General features: G+C 33.8%; 3 protein-coding genes across 3 annotated transcripts; 2 read left to right on the forward strand and 1 right to left on the reverse strand.

The window, feature by feature from the left end:
* Positions 1-649: 649 nt before the first annotated feature.
* On the forward strand, positions 650-4,345 carry LOC125853257 (F-box protein At1g70590-like). The gene is made up of 4 exons (XM_049532926.1): positions 650-1,274; positions 2,998-3,131; positions 3,245-3,427; positions 4,067-4,345. The coding sequence occupies exons 1-4, from the start codon at positions 695-697 to the stop codon at positions 4,232-4,234; spliced, it is 1,065 nt and encodes a 354-aa protein (XP_049388883.1). The 5' UTR covers positions 650-694; the 3' UTR covers positions 4,235-4,345.
* A 1,549-nt stretch (positions 4,346-5,894) lies between these two features.
* On the forward strand, positions 5,895-6,782 carry LOC125859940 (stemmadenine O-acetyltransferase-like). Its single transcript, XM_049539797.1, has one exon. The coding sequence runs from the start codon at positions 5,895-5,897 to the stop codon at positions 6,780-6,782; it is 888 nt and encodes a 295-aa protein (XP_049395754.1).
* Positions 6,783-9,285: 2,503 nt separating this feature from the next.
* On the reverse strand, positions 9,286-12,422 carry LOC125853397 (nicotinamidase 2-like). The gene is made up of 3 exons (XM_049533079.1): positions 12,010-12,422; positions 10,511-10,777; positions 9,286-9,584 (listed from the first exon to the last, which is right to left on the reverse strand). The coding sequence occupies exons 1-2, from the start codon at positions 12,350-12,352 to the stop codon at positions 10,527-10,529; spliced, it is 594 nt and encodes a 197-aa protein (XP_049389036.1). The 5' UTR covers positions 12,353-12,422; the 3' UTR covers positions 9,286-9,584; positions 10,511-10,526.
* Between the last annotated feature and the right edge of the window lie 797 nt (positions 12,423-13,219).

Genomic DNA, 13,219 nt, shown 5'->3' on the forward strand with positions numbered 1-13,219 from the left:
ATTTGAAAAATTCGAGTGCACCAATATTAAGCTAAAAAAAGTTATTAAAAAGAGGTCAGACAGAGGCGAACTCAAGATTTGAAAAATCTGGGTACACCAATATTAAGCTAAAAAAAGTTATAAAAAAGAGGTTTACTTGGGATTGAGCCTTGGTCATTTAGATGGATTTGTGAGACTATACCACTGGTACAAATCACCGTTTCATACTTTTTATAGGGGTACAATTAAATATATTTAGTTTCTGTCAGTTTTTAAAGATAGATATACATATGATTTTTTTCAGAAGTTAACGGGTGCACGTGCACCCTCACAATAGCATGTGGGTCCGCCTCTGTCCCCAGACCCTACTTGTGAAATTCTATTGGGTATATTATTGTTGTTGTTATACACCGTATCTAAGTGGATTCACATGTAATTGTCTCTCGCTCACGTCTTTCCCTAAGTATCTATATTTCATAATATATATATATATTAAATAAAAACTTGTGTGAAGAAAAATAATTTACATTGTATTATTTGCCTTTAGAAAAAATTAAATCCCTCTTTTAATCAACTTTATAAATATTTAAAAAAAAATGAAAAATATTACCAGGAATCCTTTTTAAACGAATATTACTTATACAAAATTTAATATAGGCTCAGCCTTTCCACCTCCGTTTTTTCTCCCTTCCTTGCTTTCCTTCCTTCCACCGGAATGAATCAGAAAACATGGCCGCCGACCAAGTCCAATTCCGACGGCCTTCGTCGTTTCACCGCTTTCCCTTTCATCAGAAAACAGACCCATCTTCAAAATCGTCCATCGGAAAACCCCTTTTTCAATCACTCCAAAAAGATCACTCCAACAACTCCTTCATCATCATCCAATTCTAGTTGTAGTAGTAGTAATCAGTACTGCTACAATCAAGACTTTTCTCAGCTTCCCTACGATATTATCTTTAAAATTGCTGCTACTTTTTCGCTGTCGAATGTACGGGCATCTTCTCTAGTATGCAAGTCTTGGTGCGATGCACTTCGACCGTTGAGAGAATCTATGGTATTTCTCAGATGGGGTAAGAGATTTAAGCATGGACGAGGTGGGGTTAAGCGTAATTTGAGTAAAGCCCTTGATTCTTTCCTTAAAGGAGCTGCTCGTGGGTCTACACTAGCTATGGTGGATGCTGGGTTACTTTATTGGGAGATGGGGAAAAGAGAAGAAGGGATTGGTTTGTATAGAAAAGCTGCTGAACTTGGTGACCCTGCTGGTCAGTGCAATTTGGGGATTTCTCTCTTGCAAGGTATTCAGATTGTTGCATTATCTTCTTCTTTTTTCGTAAAAACATAAACTTTGATGCTCAATATCTAAATTAAACATGGAAATATAGATTCAAGGTTGGGAGAATTGGAAACATGCTTGAAAACGGAACCACAACAACTTGGGTGAACTTCCATCACCAACTGAGATGGTCAAAGACTCTGTTAACTAGTAATAGTTACTGCCTTTCGCTTTTTAGGGTGGAATTACTTCATAATCATGGCCAACTATGGTGTCCGGCTAGGTTGCACGCACCTTGACTATTTGATTAAGTCCATGCTAACTCATACTAGCAAAAGAAAACGTAGGGAGAGGGATATAATCACTACACTATCAAGGCCAACTATAGTGTCGGGCTAGGTTGCACTCACCTCGACTGTTTGGTTAAGTCCATGCTAACTCATACTAGCACATGTATTGGTGCGGATTATGTGCTACATACTTCCTTCGTTTACTTTTACTTGCAAGGTATTCAGATTGTTGCATTGTCTTTTTATTTAGAGTTAATAGTCAAAAACATACTTTAGATAGGAAAAGAGAATTAACTGAATAGTTAAGGTGTGTTTTGTATAAATAATTCGTGATTGTTAGGTAGAAAACTCAAAAAATCAGGATTAGCTGTGATTTTGATCCTTCACCCTTCTTTTTTTATTTTAATGACAGTGGTGCCGTGGTAGGTTGCAGACACTTCGACTATTTCATTAGGTGACTGGTAATTCTGCAATACTGAGAATTCAACTTAAGGCCTCATGGTTCTTCTTGACCATTAGGTGCTGAGATTGTTGCATTATTTTATTTGTGCTTTATGTGTTCAGTTGCTTCTGTGGATTGGATGAATGTCTTTTGTTGGGGCTGTTTACTAAGTGAAAGAACTAGCTTTGCAGTGTTGATAGCATCATATTTTCTGGACTCACGATCTATGGTCCCTGAGTTATATTCATTCAATTAAGTCTAGGGCCTAGGAATTCAGCTGTGTTGGAGGCAATATAGGCTTTATGGTTCAGAAGGGAGCGCGTGTTAGTTAGCCTGTAAGTTATGCATAATAGATATTTGTATCAAACTAAGCTGAAAATGTGGAAGATAGCAACCTTAATTGCGTGAATTAATACTAACGAATAATGAGGAGGAAGTTGATAGCTTTGAAAGGTTTAGTGAGTATAGCTCCTTGCCTTTTTCTTCCTACTCTGACTGGCCTTTCCTTTTGTGCTTCTTTTCTATTTTTTATTTGATGTGGCTGACTTGTTTTGGAAGTGTGTGCTTTTTATGTTAAAATGCATTTGCATCTGTCAAAATATTAATGTTCATTCATGTTAGTATTCTTTTTGCTCTTGTTGTTATTGTTTTTTAGAACCTTGTTGCCTTGCTCGCAATTGTTGACATTGCTCCTACCAAATTGATAGAAATAGATATATTCATGTGAAATCATTGCCGTCTTAACCTTTTTGACATGGCTCCTACGCAATTGGCTCATATGCAATTGTTGTGAAATCATTGCCCTCTCAAATCATTGTCTGCCCTGCCTATTGCTGTTGAGATTTTGGTTAATTATATATATGCAATTAAATATTTTAAGTTTTTGGTATTAATTGACGCCTCACTTCAAAAAGGTGAGTGCCTCCCGCGAGGTGAGGCAGACAGTCTTATGTCGCCTTCCGCAGACCCTTGTTACTTTCCGTCCAAAACACTGACTCTATCTTCTTATGTAGTGAATCCTCTGGACCCCGAGGAAGCTGTTAAATGGCTTTATAAAGCTGCCATTGCTGGTCATGTTCGTGCTCAGTACCAGCTTGCACTTACTTTACATAAAGGTCATGGTCCAAAGAGAAATCTCCAGGAAACGGTGTGAAAAGTGTACCTCATTTAAGTTATTTAGTTAGTTTCAACTGTCTGTTTAAATTACAGAAATATGCCTAATGAGAACTGTACTTAAAAGGTTTCCTCTTAATTGCATAGGCAAAGTGGTACTTGAGGGCAGCAGAAGGTGGATATGTCCGTGCTATGTATAACACAGCATTATGCTACTCGGTGGGAGAAGGTTTAATGCAGTCTCATGAGTTAGCAAAAAAATGGATGAAGAGAGCAGCTGATCGAGGTCATAGCAAAGCCCAGCTTGAGCATGGGTTGAGTCTGTCTTCTGTAAGTAGTGCCTAAATTGCTCCTCCACTCTTTTTCTAGTTCAATTTCCTCATACATAAGTATAAGCAGGGGACTAAAACCCAAATCTCATTCCTTTTTATTCCCTAGTAGCCAGTGAACATGTAATATTATTCTGAGATGAGTTTGAAATATTGTTAGTTAGGATTTATATAGTGGAACCCAACTTATCTAGGACTGAAGCATACTCGTTGTTTGTTTGTATCTTGTGATCTTTCAACCACTCGTGCTCACCTTGTTCTTTTTTTTCGGGGTGCATTTGAAAAGACTAAATAAACTAATTAGTATCTTTCATAAACTACTTGGATTGAACCTGCTAGGAGAAGAGACTCCATTTCCAACAACTTCCCGGATTATCAAATCTCTCCTATATGTTTGTGACCTTCATTTTCTAGGAAGTCAGCGGAGTTGTTTGCCTCTCTCCAAATATGAACAATAGAAGCCTTACTAGTTTCTAGCAAAAATTTACGGTCTTCAATAAGAACCCAAAGAGGATACTGTATAAGCTGGATCGCAAGTAGACAATCTGTTTCCACTTGTAGTTCTTTATATCTCATTTATTCTGCCTCTGTAGTTAGGCTTGAAGTAGACTTCATAACCACTCGCGCTCACATTGAACAGGATGGGGAGAGGATGCAAGCTGTGGTATATCTGGAACTTGCTGCTCGCGCTGGTGAAGCTACAGCTCATCCCGTGAAAAATGTTATACTTCAACAGATGTCCACTTTTTCTCGAGATCACGCTATGCTTCTTGTCAATAGCTGGCGCACTTTACCTTCATCGCATTGATACCTTATTATCGTCAACTTCATACAGCTTAATGTATGTATCACTTAACTTCTTGAAGTAATAAAAGTGTAATATAAGAATTCATTTTCCCCTGCAGTTACATGTTTCCAACTTCTGTGCTACTGCAATAACTGTTGAAGAGAGTTTGAACAGCTGACTTAAAGGTAAGTAGATGTTCATCGTAAGCTCGACGTGACATTCATGTTCTTTCGATGATGTTGTTACATCGTTGAGATCGTCTTTTCAAGTCTCTATCAACGCAACATGCCACACAGGCATATCGCGACATATTTTAGCTAGAAAACACTCTCTAAACTTTTGAATTTCTCAAAAAAACCATTTGGAGTTTTTGCACTTTCTTCTTCCCATTTGATGATATACTTCATATTTGAAGGTATTATAGGTCTAGAAATAATTTAAATATTTACTACTCTCTCTGTCCCAATTTATGTGACACTTTTTTGTTTTTCGAGAGTCAAACAATTTAAGTTTGACCGGCAATTTGCGCATGAAATCTTCAATTTTTTTGAAATGAAATTTATATATTTGTAAACTACATAAAAAGTATTATAAGTCACAATAATTGATAATTCAAAATGTTTAAAAGAACTATGAAAAACATACGGTCAAAAATAGACTTGATTGAATCTCGAATTTCGAAAAGTGTCACATAAAATGGGACAGAGAGTATGTATTATGGATTGGAAACACACATTTTCAATTAATCAAGATGTAATATGCTTAGTAAAATATCATAAGGACCAAATCAAAGTTTAAGCATTTTTAATTAACTATCTTGTTTGTTATTGCTTGTTGCTTGCATTTATCATTTTGTTTGCCCTTCTATTTAATTATTTTTACCATAAAATTACTATTTTTTATTATTTTGAAAATGACAAGGGATCAAATCATATTGCTTGTTCTTTTGTTGTATAGACCAAAAAATAAAAATAAAGGAGCATTTTCATCTTTTTCTTCCTAGTGGAGAGATTTAATTTCTTCATACTTGAAGTTCAAAAATATAATGACAAGAGAAAACTACATTTTCATTTTAGTCTATTTAAATGCACATTAGAGATTCAATTTCTTCATGCTTAGTTTTTCTTCTTTTCAATCTATATCAGATCCTCCATTACTTCTTCGTCAACACCTTTTAGCTTTGGTATTTTTTGCCACAAAAAAAAGCTTTTGGAATTTAGGGTTATATTTCGCTTGGTAAGAAAAAAGACAAATGAAGATCGAAATAGAAGTAATCTCCAAGGAAACATTAATCAAGCCATGTAGTCCGACTCCGATCGAATTACGCCATTATAGTCTTTCATATCTTGATCAAATAATTCCATCTATCTTCATGCCCCTCGTTTATTTTTACCCCGCGAGTGACCTAATTTCCAACACAGAGCGTTCAGACAAGATAAAGTTATCGCTATCTCAAGCCTTAACCAAATTCTACCCTCTAGCAGGGCGTGTCGTGGACAACCTATATGTTGATTGCAACGACGAGGGTGTCCCCTACATTGAAGTTATAGTCAAGTGTAACCTCGTGGATATAATTTCCGATCCGATTCCTAATGAACTCAACAAATTTATTCCTTATGAATTGGATGATGTGAAAGATCTTGGATTAGTCGTACAAGTGAATTTTTTCGAATGTGGAGGAATGGCTATTGGCGTAGGCATTTCTCATAAGCTAGCTGACGCTGCGTCATGTTTCATGTTTATCAACACGTGGGCATCCATTGCGCGTTGTGATTATGATGACACGTGTCATTTCTCCCCCTCTTTTGACTCTTCAACACTTTTTCCACCTAAGGACGCATCCCTAGTTAGGGATGCGTGCTTGGAAATTCGAAAGGAAAACATCGTGACCAAAAAATTTGTGTTTTCTAACTCCGATATATTAACTCTCAGGGATGAATATGCGGATCAAAGGATGAAGGGCAGTGTATTCGAAAGAATAGGACAACGCCCTTCGAGGATTCTAGCTTTATCGGCGTTTTTGTGGAGCCGTTTCATGGCGACCGTTCATTCCGAAAGGGACCCGGACAAGATTTACGCGGTGACACATACAGTCAATTTGCGGGGGCGGACTGATCCGCCCCTGCATGAATTTTTATTCGGGAACATAATGCGGTCTGCACTTGTGGTCCCATTTTTCGATAAAGGTAGTGAAAACGAAGTTTTTGAGTTTATGAATAAAGTAAGAGAATCTATACAAGAAATTAATAATAATTTTGTGTCACAATTCAAGAAAAATGATCAACAACATTTGAATTTGCTACAAGAAAAAGCAAATGAAAAAAGAAAAGGGCACATGGAATTGCTTTGTTTTTCAAGTTTGTGTAAATTTCCCCTTTATGAAGCTGATTTTGGGTGGGGCAAGCCCATTTGGGTCGGGTCGGGTCGACTCGCTACGAAAAATATTATTGGATTTATGGATACAAAATTAGGTGATGGAGTGGAAGCTTGGGTGAATCTCGAAGCCCATGACATGGCTAAATTCGAAGCTGATAAGAAGTTGCTAGCCTTTTGTAGAAACAAGATATGAAAGTCGTTTTTTGATGTTTTATTTATACTGATTTTCTCTGTATTGTTACAATTTTATCGAGTCTTTTTATAGGGATCGATTTCTTTCTTATACCAAGTTTCGTGAACTAGACAAGTTTTGTATCTCTACTTTCTTGTAATGAATTGTCTTTCGTGAACAATTAATCACAATTTGAATTTGAATAGGTTTTGATTTTTAGAAAAGATAACATATTACATTCTGATTAAATTATTTATGCATATAAATTAAAAGAATTACTACAAATATAAAATATACGTCGTCAAAATTTCTGTCAAATTTATATATGGCTTCATCCCTATCCATAAATCAACATTGTAAAAAAAATGTTTATACAAGAAAATCGGTTATAAAATATTTTTTTAGAACTATCAACTAATTAAGATAAATTAACGTGCTATAATAAGTTAAAACTACATTGATCATATTGAAAAAAAATTATGTTGTGCCAATGCATATAATTTTAAATTCAAAAGATACTTATTGGAACAAGGAATATGAATGATTAGAAAAAGGCTTCAAGCCTGCAACCATCAACCAATTAGATTTAAACATTATAAATTAACAATTACTGACCAGACAAGGATAAATCGTAAATAATATTTTTACCCTCATAATGTAGAAATAAAATTACGTATATCTCATCTTCTTCATATTCCATTTTTGAGGTGTTATTGGGTATGATCATCCCGATTTTTGAGATGTTACTGAGTATGTTGTTGTTAGTGATATTTATCTTCTTCACATTATGACACAATGCTTTTAGATCATTAAATTATTTTATTATTGGAGCTCTCATACTATATTAAGTAAAAATAGCTAAAAGGTTTTTATAAATAAATGCTAGTCTCAATTGATGTGATCACCTTTTTGCATAGTTTTTGATAGGTCAAAACAACAACCACCACCACTTATTCAGTATGATTTCATAAGTGAAATTTAGAGAGAAACTGATGTATAATTTTTATTCCTATCTTTTTTGGAGTAGAGATTGCTCCAATAGACTTTCGACTCGAAAGAAAAAAGAAGAATTTCTATCATGGTAGCACAAAAATATGACAGAAAAATAGCAAGATACAAGGCAAATGATCAAGCGACAAATAAGATACAAGGCAAATGATCAAGCGACAAATAGAATACACATTGATGAAAAAGAAACTGAGTGATTACTAATTAATAACACTATCAATTATAAAAAAAACGGAGAGGAGTTTAGCCCCCAAACAAATGTGACAACACTCGACTAACTACTAATCTTCAAACCTAATCTTTACCCTCTACACCTTGTTATCTAGGGTCATGTCTTCGTTAAGCTAAAACTACACCATATTCTATCGACTATCTAACCACCTCCTCTCAAATCTTCTTCGGCGTATCTCTACTTCTCTTACTCCTTTTATATATATGCATCTCAGGGCAATGTGATGATATTCCAGTTAGTTGTGATTTCCATTAAATGAAAATAAAGACCCTTATTTTAGGGTATAAAATTCAAGTTTTCTAAAATTTAATTTGACCAATAAAGGCATTTCATATAAGTTGAATTTAAGTAACGATAATAAGAAAGACTAGAGACTGCTTTTTATGGATATATAAAAAAGGCATAAAAGTTAAAGTATTAATCGGAACGATAGGTGAGATTTATTCTTGACAATGTAGGTTCAACAATAACAATAATATATCGAGTGTAATTTCACAAGTGAAGTCTGAAAAAGGTAAAATATATACGTTAAATTTATCCATATCTTTATGACATGAAGAGACTGTTCTAATAGATCTTGATCATATAAAATATCTACTCCAAGGACATGTTTTGTGATTCTATTAATTTAACTAAGTTTTTATAATTATATATGAAATAGTCGTAAGAGTCCACAAGTATGTTACAACTCAATTATCAGTTATATTCTTCCATATAAAAAATCTATTGCTAAATTTATTTTTTCTTATCATACGATAAGAATTTTCACCAGATGGATGAATTTTTTTCTACGGTTTACTTAAAAATATGTTCTAAGAGTGACAAAAATATTCCTTTATTACTCATAAAAAGCATAGTCACTACTTGTGTCCAACTAGAAATGTACAAAATATTATTTTTTTTTCTTACACATATAATGGTATATATCTTTAGATAATCAATAAATTTTAGGTGAAAAATAAATTAACAAACTAATCAATACAACTTATGAGAGGACTTATCAATATTAATATTTCAACATATATACCAACTAAAATATAAGTAAAATCATTCATGAGATATGTTAATAAGGAAATACAAATATATAATAAAAAAAAACATTCTATAGACATGTACGAGATCTTCTTACCATAAGTCATATTCTTTTACTTTTTACATGAGAAAGTATTAAGTAAAACAATTAAATATGGTACTTCATTTTTTGGTCATAAATATGGCAAAATTAATTTAATTTCCAAAGCATATTATATGGAAAATAATTTACATAAAATCAGCCTACAGAAATATAGTGAAAATAACTGAATTTCCAAAACATATAATATAGAAAATAATGTATATAAACCAGCCTATAGACATATATGAGATTTAGGCATTTAGTACTCACCATAACCATATCTTTTCAAGATAAATTACACTATTTCGATGTAAACACTCGATGCAAATAAGTACTCACCTTTGACATGAGAAGGTAAATCTTGTCATGTATTTCATTTTATCTTACATCTGCTTATTCTAAAATATTTACTCACTAAAGTACTTCTCCATAGTTCCTCCCTCACTAGTTTCGTCTGCTATAATATTACCTGCAAATCGCATACACCATGAAATCTCATCATGAGTATTGCTACACTATTACAAAGGCGATCTTTAACCACGAAAATATTAGCTACGACAGAAAATTTATCACTAATTTATTAACTTTCTGTGACAAGTCACGAAGCAACAGTGTAAACTAAAGGGTTATTCAGGTTTTAAAATATTATTTAACAAAAAGGAAGCGGAAAAAACTAATGTCTAAACGAACTTAGACCACATGTCTCAAATGTTTTTTTAAAAAAAAACTCTATCCGTAGTCAAAGTGCATCACATAAATTGGGATGACATGACTAATATTTTGTCATAGTTGTCGTCTATGTTGCTCATACTCTCCAAAATGTTGTCACACCCATGTCGGATCCTAATAAAATACACTACTTTTAAAGGAAGCATAGGTCGCTGTACCTAACTCTTGAGTGCTCAGGATCCAACACACACATATAAACATTTTTTGAAGAATTCGAGCTACATATGTTGTTGTACTTGACTCCTGAGTGCTCAGGATCCAACACACACCTATCGGCATTTTTTCAAGAGACAGAGCAGCATAGGTCATAGTACCCGACTCTTGAGTTCTAAGGATCCAACACACACCTATAAACATTTTTTTGAAGAATTCAAGCTACATATGTTGTTGTACTTGACTCCTGAGTGCTCAGGATCCAACACACACCTATCGGCATAACTCCTAAGTGCTCAGGATCCAACACTCGCATATCAACATTTTTTGAAAAGTTCGAGCAAATAGATTGTTGTACCTTAACTCTCGAGTGTTCAGGATCCAACACACACCTACCGACATTTTTTAAAGAGTCCGAGCCACATAGGTTTAGTACCCTACTCCTGAGTTCTCAGGATCCAACACGCACTTATCGATATTTTTGAAGAAATCAAGTACAATAGATTATCATACCTCGACTCTTGAGTGCTCAGGGAATTGAGAAGGCAGCTTGAATCCTTTTGCAATCAACCAAATAAGTGAAACCATAAGCTAAGTTCTTCAATGTAGCATCATGCAGTTCTGCTGAGGAAGTTGCAGTTGCATCTGTGGAAAAGAAGACTCTGAACCCTCTAACAAATGCCTCTCTGGCTGTGGTCTCGCAGCACAGATTGGTCATTACTCCAGTCACTATTACCTCCTTTATCCCCATTTCCAACAGTTTCTCCTCTAAGTTTGTATCTGCAAAGGTATGCAAATATATTCCTTATAAAGTTACCTTTTCAGATAAGGTTAGATTCAAGTGTAATGTTTGCACTTATATTGAATAACTTTACTTACAAAACATTAGATTGTGATCTAACATGTACAATAACTTACAAAATATAAGATTGAGACTTATATTCAGTTTACTCAAAAAAAATCCTTAGATGGTAGTTTAAAATGTCCATAAATCATTTGCTAAAAGAGTTAATGGTCGATAACACACATTAACTATCAATTTTCTCGTGAGTTTCATACGTCAACTATTCATTGTTCCCTTTACCTACCTAGGTTATAAATCTTTGTATCAAAAGACACATGGATGTTGAGTTGGCCAAATATTATTTCCATAGGACGATAGGCGCATGTAAGTCAACTCGTCACCTAAGTGTGTTTTAATACAAAAGAAATTTTAGTAGATATATGAAAGAGTGAAGGGTCAAAAACACACCCGAAATATCTCAATTTTCGAGGTTCATACTTAAACTATTTGTGTTCACTTTTCCAACCTAAAGTATCACCAAATATTTACCAAAACAAACCTCAACTATCTGTTGCTCCTTGTCCTACATTTTAAGTACGAAAAGAAAATAACTTATAGCTAAGGTGTGTTTCGATAAACATTAGGTAATAGTTCATATGAAAAACTTACGAAACTCGAAAAACCAAATACTTCAGGTGTGTTTTTGACCTTTCACTTAAAATGGAACAATATCTAGTTGAGGTCTCAAATTGGCATAATACATAAGCATGTCATTTATCTCGACCTCAATTAGCATCTACGTTCAATAATTTTGTGTGTGCACAAGTAGACACTTTGTATAAAATTCAATAAATAAACACATATCATACGTGACATAATACAAATCAGTTTCCATGTAAGACAAGTGTATTTCATGTGAATTACAATGTAGGATACACGTATGTAGTAGGACGAGTGTATTTCAGGTGAATTACAATATAGGATGTGTTTATCTATTTATTAAATATTATACAAATTTAAATGTCTACTTATCCAGACATTTATATATTATGCCAATGAAATTCACAAAATGTGATAGTTTAATTATGTTTTTTGACAACTTTTGGCTAAAACAACCAGCTAAAATTTCATCAAAAAGTTAAAACTAAACAAAAAAAAAGTAACTACAGAGTACAGAACAACCAGAAGAAAATGACTGTAAAAACAAAATTAGTGGGAAAAAAAGTACCTCTGAAGGCACTGTAAGTGTGTTTTTCGACCACCAAATCACCGTCTCTCCGATCCAACTCCGGTATAAGTTCAGCTTCAACGGTTCCATCTCTGATAATATCACCGTTCCACCACTCGTAAATCATGCCGTAATCCTCCGGTGACTTATGACGGTGGCGCGTGAATATCACCGGCACGGAATTCCGCCGGCAGAGATCGATTGTGGTTTTGATTGCTGGTAGAATCGGTTTACCCATGGAGTAGAAGTAGTTCTGCATATCAATCACCAATAGAACAGCGGATTTCGAGTCTGGATCTCGTTTTCGGGTCTCGAATTTTTTGTATGATGAAGAAGAAGCCATTGTTAGAGAATTTTGGTGCTCTAAAGTCTAAGCAGGGAAGTGAGTTTATCCACTTTCGAGTTTCCAGTACCTTCTCTATGCTACTGATGTTTCATTTATTTATTTGAGTTTTTGTATATGAACCATATGATATACGAGTTTTTTATTTGAACTATCACCAATTATTTATTAGAATACATCTTAATTATCCGTTGTTCTCACTTCTTTATCTAAAATGTATCATTGTTTAGACTTTAGACAGAAAAAATGAATAATTGATAATTGATATATATTTTGATTAATACTCCCTCCGTCCCTTTTTAGTTGTCTACTTTAGAAATGGCACACAGATTAAGGCAACAATGATTAGCACAGTGAAGTTACAATTTTACCCTTATGACAACTTTTCACTTCAAAATTACAACCACTTATTTGAATTAAAGTGAAATAAATTGGAGGGAAACAACATACACTTTTACAATTTTCAAGAAGTGTAAATAAGGGTATAATAGGAAAAAATTTGTTGTCCTTTCTTGATTTGTCAAAATGGACAACTAAATAGGGACAACCAAAAAAGGAAATATGGACAAGTAAATAGGGACGGAGGGAGTAGTTGATAATAATTCATATACTTCGTATGTTCCAATTTATGTTGACACATTTCAGAGTTCAAGATTCAAACAAATTTATCTTTGATCATAAATTCTTCATATATATATATATATATATCTTTTAAATATTTTGAATTGTCAATTATTGTGACTTATCATAATTTTTACGTAGTTTACAAATATATAAATTTCATTTTAAAAATTTGAAAAACTCATAAGCAAATTCTCGATCAAACTTAAATTGTTTGACTCTCGAAAAATAAAATATGTCACATAA

The sequence above is a fragment of the Solanum stenotomum genome, chromosome 1, assembly GCF_019186545.1.
Source record: "Solanum stenotomum isolate F172 chromosome 1, ASM1918654v1, whole genome shotgun sequence".
Classification (NCBI taxonomy): Eukaryota; Viridiplantae; Streptophyta; class Magnoliopsida; order Solanales; family Solanaceae; genus Solanum; species Solanum stenotomum.

Bases quoted from the DNA above. Each gene is read 5' to 3' on its own strand.
- LOC125853257 (XM_049532926.1), top strand. From the start codon at position 695: ATGAATCAGAAAACATGGCCGCCGACCAAGTCCAATTCCGACGGCCTT. The intron at 1,275-2,997 runs GTATTCAGATTG...CTTCTTATGTAG, and splicing joins GGGGATTTCTCTCTTGCAAG to TGAATCCTCTGGACCCCGAG. The intron at 3,428-4,066 runs GTAAGTAGTGCC...CACATTGAACAG, and splicing joins ATGGGTTGAGTCTGTCTTCT to GATGGGGAGAGGATGCAAGC.
- LOC125859940 (XM_049539797.1), top strand. From the start codon at position 5,895: ATGGCTATTGGCGTAGGCATTTCTCATAAGCTAGCTGACGCTGCGTCA.
- LOC125853397 (XM_049533079.1), bottom strand. From the start codon at position 12,352: ATGGCTTCTTCTTCATCATACAAAAAATTCGAGACCCGAAAACGAGAT. The intron at 10,778-12,009 runs GTACTTTTTTTC...ATACCTTTGCAG, and splicing joins CACTTACAGTGCCTTCAGAG to ATACAAACTTAGAGGAGAAA.